We start from the raw sequence: 14,346 nt of genomic DNA, 5'->3' as shown, positions 1-14,346 counted from the left end.
AGGGCTTGTAAGTAAGCATTTCACGGTAAAGTCTACACTTGTTGTATTCGGTGCATGTGACAAATAAAGTTTGATTTGATTTACAGCGCCAATGAACTTGGGTCAGACACACAGCTGTAGGTTATTTGCACAAGGGATAAGAAGTAATCAGGTGGGCCTATTTTGTGACGTTTCCACGGAATCAGAGCACGCTTAGTGGTTATGGAAAGGGAGAGCGGTGGAAAGATCTTTCAGATACATTGAGGAACTATTGGCATTCTCAATGGATGTAAAAACAGACTTTGTTTACTTGAGGTGACGAAAACATTACTTTGAGAAGCTCCACAGGTCATAAGTGGTGGTGCGTTAAGCCAATCAGAAATACTACCAAATCCCCAAATGTGCCCAAATGTGCCTCATATATGCCTACATTTGCACGCAGGACATGTAGCCTATAGGCCTACTTCTATGCGTAATCAAGTGCAGGTACAAAATTCACAAATTAAATGAAATTAACGAAAACTTGTTTCTCACAAGTGTAGCATCGGTTGTGCGCTCTGCAAAAAACATATCCACGCCGACAATGAGAATGGTAAAGACCTGAAAATATAAGCTATTGAATGCATTAACAGAAATTACCATAAGCAAAAAAATAAATTATAGGAATTAACGGTAAATGCACTACTGATGATATATATATATATACACAGTATATACAAAAGTATGTGGACACCCCTTCAAATGAGTGGATTTGGCTATTTCAGCCACACCCGTTGCTGAGATGTTTATCAAACATTGGCAGTAGAATGGCCTTACTGAAGAGATCAGTGACTTTCAACGTGGCACTATCATAGAATGCCACCTTTCCAACAAGTCGGTTCGACAAATTTCTGCCCTGCTAGACCTGCCCGGGTCAACTGTAAGTGCTGTTATTGTGAAGTGGAAGAGAAACAACGGCTCAGCCGCAAAGTGGTAGGCCACGCAAGCTCACAGAACGGGACCGCGTAGCGCGTAAAAATAACCTGTTCTAAGTTGCAACACTCACTACCAAGTTCCAAACTACACACTGGAATCAATGTCAGCACAATAACTGTTAGTCGGGAGCTTCATGAAATGGGTTTCCATGGCCGAGCAGCCGCACACAAGCTTAAGATCACCATGCACAATGCCAAGCGTTGGCTGGAGTGGTGTAAAGCTTGCCGTCATTGGACTCTGGAGCATTGGAAACACATTCTCTGGAGTGATGAATCACTCTTCACCATCAGGCAGTCCCATGGGCAAATCTGGGTTTGGAACCAACTCCATATTAATGCCCATGGTTTTGTAATGAAATGTTTGACGAGCAGGTGTCCACATTCTTTTGGGCATGTAGTGTATGTAGTGGGGAACTAACAATGGAAGGCAAACAATTCACACAATGAATTATGAAACAATGAATGTGCACAAATTGGCAGGAGGGTGTGCATTCTGGAGCGAGATATGCATTGTGCATCTTAGCCACACTCCTTCTTGGACTGTGCCATCCCCACGGCCTCTGCAATGGATTAGTCTCAGCCTCCGCAATGGATTAGTTCACTGAGATGGCCGCGAATAAGACAGGTGTCTTTTGCCATAAAAAAATATAGATATATTTGCTACTGCTCGACTAAAATCAACCTTGGTCGACAGCCTATCGATCAAACGATTGACCAGTCGACTAATTGGTGTCAGCCCCATTTAAGATTCATGGGGCCCCACGGTAAAAGTTGTCAGTTGAACCGAATCACTACGATTCTCAGCTTTTTACAGAGCTCGGTAGTCAGTATATTACTGCGACTGTGTCTTCTCCTACTATGCCAACAACCTTTGCATCCACCCTTTTAGAAAAGCTCATCCTACGGGAGCCAGGTAAAGCCGATTTATATGTCTATACTAGGTGTTTTAGGGGATAAGACAGAAACCAAAACAAATGGACCTGAATGTTTCCAAATGTATATTTTGTGTGCATATATAACTGTATTTGATGCCTGTATAATTCCTAAGATATATTCCAAACTCCAAGGATTCATTTGAATTTACTACAGGCGGTGTGAGTTTCAGAACACATATATGTGTTGAAGAGTGAAACTCCTCGAATGCTTTCCTAACACACAGACACCAGTGATCAAGACGTTGATAGTCCACCTCCTAAGGCTCACTATTTAAGAGATCGTACTGCTCCGACGTGACAATAAAATGTGCCCCTAAGTGCCACCCGTTACAAAATGTGTAGGGACACACTTGCAAGGGTATTGTCTGAGATTCCTCAAAGACATCGACTCGGGTCTTGGTCTAATTAATTCCAAAGACTAATCAGGGGAGCCAATAATTGCCAGGAGCATTTCAAAGTAACGAGGGGAGAAGGGAGAAAATGTATTTGCCTTCGAAGGTAGCATTGATCTGAGGAGTAAAAAAGAGGAGTGTTAAATGAATGCCTTCACAGAGAGGAACTGGGCCAATGGAGAACTGTGGGGTTTAGCCACATGGAGAGATCCAACAACCCAAGGAGAAGAAAGGCACAGCTGAGTCGCCGACCATGCCACTGAACACATGGAAAAGGCTAGTTAGTGAGATTCTAATCGACTAGATCTCCTTCTGCCTCACAAAACGTGCTAATGTCCTAAAGCGCCTCATCGACGTTCTGCTCATTCAATTTGGCTGCTTATAAAACTCAGTAATGCATATTTATTTGAATGCTTTTTAAACTTTGCATCGACGTGTAGCATGATGAAGAAGCACTTGCTGGGCTCATTAATAAATTGTATCGTGACTGACACACAGTGAGGCTTTATACTCTTTGAAGCAGAGAAACAAAGGGAATATTTACCAGATCACGTGAGTCCTTGCCGCTTAGTGGATCAGAAGGAATTAACACATCAGCAAGGAGAGTCATGCAGACCGGAGTCAAGGGTGTTTGTGTGCGTGTGCGTGTCAGAGGTCAAGGTGCCAGGCGGATAGTTGGAACGCCTCCATTTGTTCCTCTTGTTGCCATGGCACAATTCTTCATGAGTCTGACTTCCTGATTGGTGGATTGGAATGTGTGACTTCAAGTGGACATTTTAAAGAACTGGAAGAGAGAGTGTTCATAGCTGCACAGTATATTTTGTGCTAGCAACCTTTCTCTCTCAAAGTGGCTCCATGGCCTGGTGTTCCCTTCGGTAGTAACGAGGTGGCCCCAGTGTTCAGTTTCAGCTCTCGTAAATCAGACCACATGGATCCAAAACCTGTCTGGCATTGGCAGAGCTTTTTCTGTCTCTTGATCTTTAAGAACAACTGTCAATAACGCCCACAGCAATGCCACAGCAGTGCCACAGCAGTGCCACAGCAATGCCACAGCAGTGCCACAGCAATGCCACAGCAGTGCCACAGCAATGCCACAGCAATGCCACAGCAGTGCCACAGCAGTGCTTGATGTGGTAATCGCCTTAGTCCAGTAAATACAGATAATAAGAACACATTAGGAGTAAAACAACCTACACCTTTTCAGTTATTTACTTCATCCACTGTGTGATGGCAGTGGTTTCTGCCTTTTTCTGCCAGAAAGATCCATGAGTTATTCCAAGTTGTACTAAAGGCAAAGCCAGGAAAAACCTGTCTTCCCAGGGCAGAAAGGGCTATGTGACCTGAGGGTTCACTTAGACCCATTACAGGAGCTACTAGCTACACGGAACTGATGTTCACATCAGCACGTCACACGGGCTCACGCATCGCAGGATGAGACTGCGTAAAAACAAGCGAATGTAATATTCATGTCTTCTGGGTTTTGTTGTTTCTCTCTGTCATTAGCTACTGGTCTGGCGTAGGGATCTTCAAAAAAGCAACACCACAGTTGTGGCTCCCTTTTTAAGTTTGAGATATTCAGAGAGAGAGGGAGACTGTCTGGCTGACTGGAAATGGCTAAGCTTAAAACGCACGGATGGATGCACACACACACGTTGACACTCGCAGACATTCACACACACACACACACACACACACGCCCACACACTCACTCACCCTCACACCATTCGTTATTCATGGCGTTGCAGTGTAGGCTGGTGGTGCGTTGGTTGTGTCGCGTCCAACAGTTTGGTAGAGGCTGTTTTGGCCTCTTATTGCAGTCCTCGTTAGATGGCCAGATTCACACTTTGAAAACCACTGTGTGAATTAAGAGAATGTAACACCGCCACCAGGTTTTTGGAGGACTCTGACATTTGGAAGTTCACTGAGACGTTGCTTCATTATTGAATCTATTGTTAACGCCAATGTAGTGGACACTCAGCATTTTTGACATTTTCATTCAGTCGATCGAGTATTTAATCAACCCTTTCATTTCGACAATCATTGATTTCCAAACAAACCTTGAGTTGCCGCAGAGGCTGAAACAGCTTCTTTCTGCAGAGAGAGCGAGAGTCACACGACGTCTGCTTCTTCCACGCCACAGACACACTGATGGCCTGTTATTATGTTGCTTCCCTGTCAAACTTTCCAAAACAAACGTTTCATGTCGAATCCTCAATTCTTCAGAGATAATGGCAAAACCTGTCCTTTCCAGAGGAAATGAGAAGTCTGGCTTTTCGGGAGTTGGGACTTGGCCGTCAACCAATAGGGCTAGCTTAGACAAACAGCATACAGTAGCTATGCCTCTGATCATCTTATTAGTATTTCATTTTTGGAGAGTAAGAAAAGTGCCCTGCGGTGATGTTAAAATATAGAACTCTAGCTTCATCTTTATTTATCATTAGTGGAGAGTATTGCTTAACCCTTTCCTCACTCCCTTGAAGTGCCCCATTACTTGCTGGCGATTTGTGTATAGTTCATTCTATTTAGTTTTTGCATGTTCCGACATACATTTGTTTAGTGCACAGTGTGTTGCCTAACCATTTATTTGCTTTCTCAATGGCCCCCCATTCCACTGCTGTCGATTCCATTATATCTAGTTCATTCTATTCAGTTTTCAAAAGTTCCCGAAACTCCCGACACCGTGCATTTTTCAGAGTGCTACTCAACCTCTGAGCACCTCGTGTTATTTATAACAGACATCACTCAACATATGCCACCCAGAGTGTCCTAGCCGTCTGCCTCCCCCACCCAGAGGGACTTTAACTAGCTCTTGAGTGAAATGACAGCTAATTGAGGTGGCCCCTCTCTGGCCTGAGTGCTGGCAGAGGACCCACTGCTTTCAACCACCATCTGTGAAATGACTCGTCATAATCAAAAGAAAATGACAGAGTGCGGGAGGGCGGTGGATGGCGACATCAAGAGAAATGTAACGGGAAGATGGTCCTCTTTGACAAGTGGTTTAGGTTTGGTATATTTACCTTATTTGTTTATTTATTTATCTGCCACTGCAGAGAGGAAGCGGCCGAGAGGTCAAGTTCAGGCGCTAGCAAACTACAACTAGACCAGGATTCCAGTGCTTATCAGTAGCTATGATAGTCTCCTTAGAATGGTGACTCTGGTATGAGTTTTTCTCTCAGTATGGTGTTTCGTAGATTCCCTTTCAAGTCTTTATTCTCTCACAGCCTCTTGCGTGTCCACAGGGAGAGCGGGAGAGAGAACACCACCACACAACCTGCTGCAGCATGAATGTCAAATATTCATAAGAGACCTCCTCTCAACATCTGTTCACACAACAATAAACTGGACATATGTCAGACGCTCATTTGCATCCATGCTCAGTGCTCAGAAACGTGAGTGAGTGAGTAGCTGACCGACAGATGGACGCACAATGACGGAATGAGTACAGCCCAATTAAACACTGCTCCTGCCAGGGGAGAAAAGGTCATTGAATGAAATGTCATAACACAACAACATTGCAACAAGGCTGGTTGAGCCTGGCTGTAATTATTATTTTTTTTAATCCAAAATGTGTCGCTGTCTGGGCCACTTTTTCCCTCCCCATTTTTCTGAGAACCGCGGCGTCCGGCTAGATTTAATGCATTGTTGTTTATGCACCCTTGAGTTCTTTTTTGAAAAGCCTGTCGTAAACACAGACAGACAAAGACAGGGCTTTGTAATGAACTTCCAGATTTCACTGAAATGGAAACACAAAACAAAGACGACCAGTCTCCTGATGGTCTGATTAGCTCCAGAGCTCAGACTCTAAATGTGGGCATTCTCACCATTCAGGTCGGGGGGGAAATGGAGATATGTGTTTGATGATGGGGTGTCAGATAGCATGATATTGCCTTTTCCCTGAAGCACCGTGGGCCTCTGAAGACGGCACTGCGGGACTTTCACAGTAGCAGACCTCATTCTGGGAAGCTGCCTCTTATCAGCGCCAGCGATCGTGTGGCCGTGGATATAATATAAGATCAGTAAGGCAAGAGGCAACCAGTGTAGTCATGCAAACAGTCACTGCCTCATATACGCGGGCTGCAAAGCACACCCAAGCATGCACGATAAACTGTTTTCTCTGTACCCTTTTTATATCTATTTTCCTATTTGCCTCTTTCATTCAAATAGACGTCTACTGTACATTCACAGTTCTGTGATCACACAAATGGGTAGAGACTGTATTTTTTTTTTTTTAAAGGCTACAGACTACCCCTTCTTGGTTACTACACACACCTACACAGATTGTCTTTATAGCTGTGCATTGAATACATCAGCAGAGCATTATCGCTGAGGTATGGTTTTTGCCCACGCCAGCTTTATCAAAGGGAGAGATGAAACAAACAAGAAAAAAGTCAAATGCAGGCAGGCTTTGTCTTCCCTGTTGACATTTAATCAGCCACTCCCAGGAGAGCCAGGCAGATGCTGCTACACGACCTGACCTCTTGTTATTTTGGGGATTGGGTAAAGGTAAAAATAGTCTGAGATAGTGTAGTGCAGGGTTTCCCCCTGGGTGCTGGGGTCGCCCCTGGGTGCTGGGGTCTCCCCTGGGTGCTGGGGTCTCCCCTGGGTGCTGGGGTCGCCCCTGGGTGCACGTGTTGCTTTTTGACCCAGCACTACTCTACTGATTCAAATAACCAAAGCTGGTTTGTTATTTGAATCAATTGTGTAGTTCAGGTGGGGCCCCAGGACCGGGTTTTTGTGAAACCCTGATGTAGCGTTTGCAGGTTTCCTCCTCCTGACTTTGTGCTTCCTGTGCTGGAGCAGAAACAGAACAGAGAGAGGTGGAGTAATACCCGAGTGCTGCAGTAGACTCTGTGTCTCCAGGAATGTATGGACCGTCTCCAGTTGATGTGTGGAGTAGAGCAGCCACCCCTTCTGGTGGGGTGGAACTTAAACAGTGAAACTACCTTGAACTTTCCCTGCTGACTGATGTATCTGATGTACGTCTGAAATGTATGAAGGGAGTTCAAGGTAAGGCTGGGTTTTTTATGAAAGCTATAACCACCACTCTTCCCTCACATCCTCTCCTAGTGCCAACTACAAAAGATGTCTCCCTCTCATCAGCCCTGCCTGAGACCACCACTCTCATCACCACCACCACGTCCACAGTCAAAGGCCCAGTTAACACCACGATTCCGGCTGACCCCAGGGATGGGAGAGAGAGAGAGGCGGGAAACCCAGCGGAGGACCCCCATGAGACGGCTGACCCCACCGCCCCAGAGATCCCCCCCACCCCCAGGCGCTTCTGTGAGGGAACAACGAAGAGAGGCATTTCCTGGCCCCAGACACACACTGGAGTCACCGTGGAGAGACCCTGCCCCAAAGGAACCAGAGGTACTATCGGGAACCAGGATGGTGGGTGGGTGGGTGGGGGGAGGGAAGGTGTGTGTGTAGTCCTCTGTGTATGAATGTGTTTGTGCTTATTAGTGTGTTTAGACATTGTCTTTCACATAGCTTACCTTACATTGGACAAGGTCCCAACATGTGATATTCATTACCTACAATATGCTAATAGGGCCAAACAGACAATATAGGAAGATAAAATAAACACTAAGATAATGTACAATGTGGTGGCGTAAGGGGATGTATATTATCATTGTTTTTTCAATAATATGGAATGCAGACATGCAGGGCATCAAGGCTTACAATGAATTCAGTAATATATACGGTACAGAGCAGTGGCGGTCAATGCAGTTTAAGATGAGGGAGGATGATTTTCTTTTCATGAGCATTGCCTTATTTCTATTACAGCACGTTGGATGACTCTCATTCATATCCCATTCACCCAGTTCTATGTAACAGCGATAGGTTTAGGTTACTACATGATACTGAATGTCCCCTATACCCCTCACTCTCTTGAATGCATCTAGCTGATATAGGGTGTAATCATTAGCCCAACATCTGTAAATTAGTGTTTCTGTTGGACATATTCAGGTATATTTTGTTCCATTTGATTTTTTTCAACAGAACTGGCTAAATGAATACATCCCTGATCACGTGTAAACATGATCACAAGGTCACTTTCATAGCAGCCACATTTTTATTCCCTCTCGCATCTATGCACTCTCCTCCTCTAACCTTTTCCCTTCGCTTGTGGACTTCAATGCACAACACATGACCAGCTGTGTGTGACCAGGTAGAAAAATCTTTACAAGCCAAACCATATCATAACCGCTATACACAGCCTACATCGTTGTCACCATATTAGCTAAAGTAACATCGTAGTCAATTAACCTACAATTGTGCAGTGATGTTAGTGTACAGTCAGTAAGCAGTTTAGCACTTACACAGGCAGGCCCTGCTGGTAATAAATGAGTAATACCAAATGCTTACCTTAACTTGGAAGAGTTCCAGTGTTGTGATGGATAGTCATAGCCAGCTAACTAACATAGCATCCCTCTGTTTGAGTAGGCTAAACTAGCAAGCTGCATTTGCTAACTAAGTGAAACGGAAAGGGAAAAAATGACTCTCTCTTGCTTCTCCTTCATTTTGGAAGAAATTAATTTGTTCAAAACTGTTAAAGTATTGTCTTTCTCTCGCTTTGAGTCAACGACTCACCACATTTTATGCACTGCAGTGCTAGCTAGCTGTAGGCTATGCTTTCAGTACTAGATTAATTATCTGATCCTTTGATTGGGTGGACAACATGTCTGTTCATGCTGCAAGAGCTCTGATAGGTTGGAGGACGTCTTCCAGAAGTCATAATTGCTGTGTAAGTCTATGGAAGGTGATGAGAACCATGAGCCTCCTAGGTTTTGTATTGAAGTCGATGGCTGTCCTCTGACTACACCATGGTGCTGCCCTACAGTGCTGTTGAAGCTACTGTAGGCCTTCATTGCAAAATAGCGTGTTTTTATAAATCATTTGGTGATGTGATTATATTTAGTATCGTTTTATCTAAAAAAGGGATAACTTTGTAAATGTTTTATTTTTTTTTTATTTTATAAAATTCAATGAGGATGGTCCTCCTCTTCCTCCTCTGAGGAGCCTCCACTGGTAATTAACTTTATTAATTGACAACCAGCAATTAGACCTGTGGTATATTCAAACCTTTTCAACAGGGAACCCATTTTTTACTGATGGAATTTCTGGGGACCCCATTTATCACCCCAGGAATTTCTCGCGACCACACCCTAATCCCAAATATAATTACACAACCTTTTAAAATCTGTAAAATGTATGTAGATTTTTACATCAACAAATAACCTTAAATTCATTTAATTTTCAAAAGAAAGCTATAAATAAATGTACTTAATACATTTTTTTTTTTTTTTTTTTTAACTGGGGGGGTGGGGCTCACTGCAGTACCCCAACTTTGGATACCACTGAATTAGACTATAAGAAGACAGACAATGATTCCTACAGTATAAAGATTAACTGTATGAGAATATCTCACTGTTCAGTGTCCGCTTTTAGACAGTACAAAGCTGGCAACCTTTCTGGTTCCTACTGGTCAGCCACTTTTTGCATCATTGCTTTTTTGACCGTGACTGACCTCAGTTGTTTGTTTTTCCTGAGAAACTTGTTGAGAGGAGGACAGGAATGGTAGGAGGATGAAGAGTTGGCCTAACCTCTTAAATACATTTTTATTTAACCTTTATTTAAACAGGCTGTACTCATTGTGATGCAATTTCTTTTGATAGAGAGAACTGTTCAAGATGGCAGTGGTCAGCAACATTACAGAAATGTACACAAAGAAATGCACACATACATTAAAAACAGACAATAGGGTTGTGTAATGGTTGTCTTTGTTGTGCGTTTCTCCAGGCATTGCCTCCTACCTCTGCACGGTGGCAGGGGGGACCTGGAACCCAAAGGGACCTGACCTCAGCAACTGTACCTCCCACTGGGTCACTCAAGTGGCACAAAAGGTTGGTCAACAATGTCCCCCCATGGCTCTGGTGACAGCGATGGAAGGAACAAAACACATCAGCTTTCCTCTTCTACTTCATCTGAAAGGGCACGGTGTATCTGTCATTTTATGGCACCTGGTTGGTTTCAACACTAAATAAGAGGCTTGCCCATACATATAAAGTATTCCACTGAATGCCTTATAGATGTAAACAAAATACACATTTAATGCACATTTGTTTATATTTTTCTTGCACACTGTGGATTGCTTTCTGTGGGCTATAGCTTGCAGCATTAATATTGATTTGAGTTTAAATCAGTATGTGATACATTACCTGTACCTTACCTGACTCTGTGATGCCTATCATCCGAAGATGTTTCACCAATGACCATGAGCACATCCACATTAAATCAGTATTATAAACTATAAACCTCTGAATGCTGATTGGCTGACAGCCGTGGTATATCAGACCGTATACCACGGGTATGACAAAACATTTATTTTTACTGCTCTAATTACTTTGGTAACCAGTTTATAATAGCAATAAGACACGAGGGTTTGTGGTATATGGCCAATATACCACGGCTAAGGACTGTGTCCAGGCACTGCGCGTTGCGTCGTGCATAAGAACAGCCCTTAGCCGTGGTATATTGGCAATATACTACACCCCTCTTGACTTATTGCTTAAGTATCCATTATATCCTTAAGTATCCAGCACATAGTTAACATACCACATACCAGGTACAGTATTTAGTAGGAACAAGTAATTAAGAGCTTAAAACGGACCTTTAATATTGCCATTTTTCCTCCAACTCCAGATCCGTAGTGGGGAGAATGCGGCTAACCTAGCCAATGAGCTGGCCCACCACACACAGGGTCCAGTGTTCGCCGGTGACATCAGCTCGTCAGTGCGTCTCATGGAGCAGCTGGTGGACATCCTGGACGCTCAGCTCCAGGAGCTATGCGAAAAGGACTCCGCTGGGCGTAGCTTCAACAAGGTAATATAAAACAATTTATGTCATTTAGCAGACGATTTGAGTTCATAAATCTGAGTATATGTGACCTCAGGTAGGCTAGTTAGTACGAGAGCCGTACATTGTATAAACATACGTATATCTCTGGGTGGGGAGTATTTCCTCCACTCCTGCCCTCGCTTTGCTCCACCTTTTGACTCTACATAGGTTAACCCACTCATTAGCCCTCCCCACACTTCTCCTTCCAGGTGAGGTTAGGGGGAGGAGTGGGAGGAGAGGCCGGCCCAGCCCATAGGGGGAGCTGTGGCTGTGGAGAGGGAGGAAGCTCATTCTTCCAGCCCCACCTCTTCTTAGTAATTACTGGGTTCTGAAACGCAGCCTTCTCACCTGGCAGCTCTGACTTTGAGCTGATGGATTGCAGCCCCTCGCTAGCCAACACAAATAATAACTCCTCTCCACCATCACCAACTTCTAAAACCAAAGTTGCGCCCCTGGCGACAGTCATGTGGAGAAATTAATTACGGTTTTACAGTACTATTCAGAACCTAAAAGTGAAATGAATTACGGTTTTACAGTACTATTCAGAACCTAAAAGTGAAATGAATTCAGGTTTTACAGTACTATTCAGAACCTAAAAGTGAAATGATTTGGACCAAAAGGCACCAGGGTGGTGTTGTCTTGGTTACTTTTGGGTTAGCTAGTCCTAGACTGAATCTTTCGGTCTATGTTCTGGCTGTACTTTCTTAAAACTGCACAGTACTATACTCCTGCAGCCACGATGTAGCTAGCTGTGGGAATAATGAAGCATTTTCCTTTGACTGAGGCCGAGACCATTCAACAAAAGGCTCGACAATAAAACCCAAAGCCGGCATACTGTTATAACCTCAGTGCCGTGGAATCCAAATGACCATCTCCTGCTTCGTTTATTTTCTCAGTGCTTTATAAAACATTGTTAATGCAAAGCGTAGGAATTTTATCTCAGCGATTCCCCATCTATGCTGTGCAGCTCTGTCTTGGCCGGCCACGCCCTTGTCGTTATGGAAGCTAGATACAGCTTCCCGAAACACATTTTACAATGTGTTGCATAATACACAGCAATCTTCTTATATCATCTACCTAGCATAAGGTTTATATATTACCATTTCCATCCTGATGGGTAAGTGGTGTATTTTAGGATATCTGTTTTCTAAAGACATAGACTAACCTCCGTTTCTCTCCGAGCTCTTTTGCTTCCTAATAGTGTGCCTCTTGTTCTTAATCCTCACTTTGTGTTAAAAAGCTTCAAAAGAGAGAGAGGACTTGCAGGGCATATATGAAGGTACTGTATGTCTGCTGGTTCCACAAAGGTGGACCTATCCACAATATGCTCAGTTGGTGTCTTGTCTGTCTGTCTGTGATTATCTGCTGGCTTGTCTGTATGCAAAACACATCTGCTTCTCCACCTGTCTCTCTGCTTGTGCATCTGCCAGCCTGTCTATTTGCCTGTGTGTCTGCTAGCCTGACGGTATGTCCATCTATCTCTCTACCCCTCAACTCACCTGTCTGTCTGGTCTGTCGATCTGCCTGCCTGTCTGTCTGTCTGTCTGTCTGTCTGTCTGTCAATATCGCTGCCTGTCTGTCTGTAAGTCAATATCTCTCCTATCTCTTATCTCTCTCTATTCCCCTCCCTCTTTGTGCGTTGTATGAGTAATTGCCTTCCCACGGCCGTAATTGTAGCTCCCTGTCAGCCAGAAGTTTGATCAAAGTGGCAGTGTACTCCGTTTTTCACTTTACCATTTCCAGCCTCTCCTTGTTCCTCCTCTCGCTGACAAAAGTGCCAATTTTTGTGTTTGTTTGATGGATTCATTTTCAGTCCCATTAATGTGTTTGTGTTCATATAGGATTTGTTGGGTCTTTTCATTCCTTTCTCTCTTCATGCCATTTTCCTTTCCTCGGAGTTTATAATCTGAGAGCAGGTCCTGTTGAAAGAAGCGGTTCTGGCGTAAACACAGTGGGCCTGCCTTGCACAAAACGAACCAGCCTCCTCAGACCTCTGTCTCTCTCTTCAGTCTCTATGTTTGACTGGTGGGAGCATTCTTCACCATGAGTTAGGGCTGTTTTTACTGAGGTCTCTTTTACTGTGAGACATTGGGATACACTGCGTGTCACCGTCAACTTGATTTACGGGTGTCTTCTTTATTCATCAATAGTCAATGTAAGTGAAGTCAGCACCACCACCACCACCACCCAAGCGTTTCCTGCTCACTGTAGGACATCTTGGGTAACACCCTTTGTGATTGGTGTGTGGTGGGGCCGCCACCCAGGCGAGAATTATATAAATTAAAGAGGACTCAATCAGAACAGTTATTTTTTTCTTTGTTCTAATGCTGCCGCAAATTAAAGACAACGATTATTTTTATTTCTCATTCTTCATGCCTACAAGGAAGGGGGTACACACCAGGAGGGTAGACCATTGAGTGTTGATTTGTTTGTCTAAGGTGTAACGGCCCTAGCCCTGAAATCACTACTGCTACTCTGACTCCTTCCCTCTCTTCCTATCCTATCCAACTCTGACTGGGCTTGTAGGCATATCATAGCTCTAGGTAATAATGGTAGCCAGCCGTGTGGTTGGTTTACTTGTTGTGTTGATTGGTTAATCATCAGTCTGGTGTGATAGCGAGGGACTACAGTGTTTATTCGCCCCACTGGTTAATCCAGACAAAAGGGTAATTGTGCCTATGGTCAATTAGTGTGTGTGTGGATGATAATCACAGCTTTGCACTAATTGGTACATTGAGTGACTGTTGTTATTGGCTAATTACCACTATAGTGTAGCCTGGGCCTCTGCTGTGGTTAATGTCACCTGTGGTTAAATTGTCACTGGTTTATCGGGTCATGGGGTTGATATGGATTTGTGGGGAAATTATGCTGATGGATATGTTTATCTGTAGGGACAGCGCTGCTGTGTGGGTATGGATATCAGCTATATGGGAGTCATCAATGGGCTAGCGTTAGCGCTGCTGTGTGGGTATGGATATCAGCTATATGGGAGTCATCAATGGGCTAGCGTTAGCGCTGCTGTGTGGGTATGGATATCAGCTATATGGGAGTCATCAATGGGCTAGCGTTAGCGCTGCTGTGTGGGTATGGATATCAGCTATATGGGAGTCATCAATGGGCTAGCGTAAGCGCTGCTGTGTGGGTATGGATATCAGCTAACTAACT

The 14,346-nt window shown here is 44.0% G+C and overlaps 1 protein-coding gene across 8 annotated transcripts in view; it reads left to right on the top strand.

The window, feature by feature from the left end:
* The window catches only part of LOC118394783 (adhesion G protein-coupled receptor L2-like), a 121,551-nt gene that overhangs the window by 63,766 nt on the left and 43,439 nt on the right, over positions 1-14,346 (top strand). For 6 of the 8 annotated variants that reach the window (XR_008065246.1, XR_008065245.1, XM_035788325.2 and 3 more), the window contains exons 6-9: positions 7,348-7,650; positions 10,084-10,187; positions 10,987-11,166; positions 12,422-12,460. Coding sequence is in view for 6 of the 8 variants with exons in the window: in XM_035788325.2 (XP_035644218.1) it covers positions 7,348-7,650; positions 10,084-10,187; positions 10,987-11,166; positions 12,422-12,460 (626 nt within the window). In the remaining 2 variants the exon portion in view is untranslated. The remainder of the gene's footprint in view (positions 1-7,347; positions 7,651-10,083; positions 10,188-10,986; positions 11,167-12,421; positions 12,461-14,346) is intronic. The other 2 variants (XM_035788321.2, XM_035788322.2) reach the window with 1 other exon arrangement.

Source organism: Oncorhynchus keta, chromosome 15, assembly GCF_023373465.1.
Source record: "Oncorhynchus keta strain PuntledgeMale-10-30-2019 chromosome 15, Oket_V2, whole genome shotgun sequence".
In the NCBI taxonomy this organism is placed as follows: Eukaryota; Metazoa; Chordata; class Actinopteri; order Salmoniformes; family Salmonidae; genus Oncorhynchus; species Oncorhynchus keta.
The sequence above is the reverse complement of the archived record's forward strand: the minus strand, read 5'-3'. Positions and strand labels throughout refer to the sequence as shown.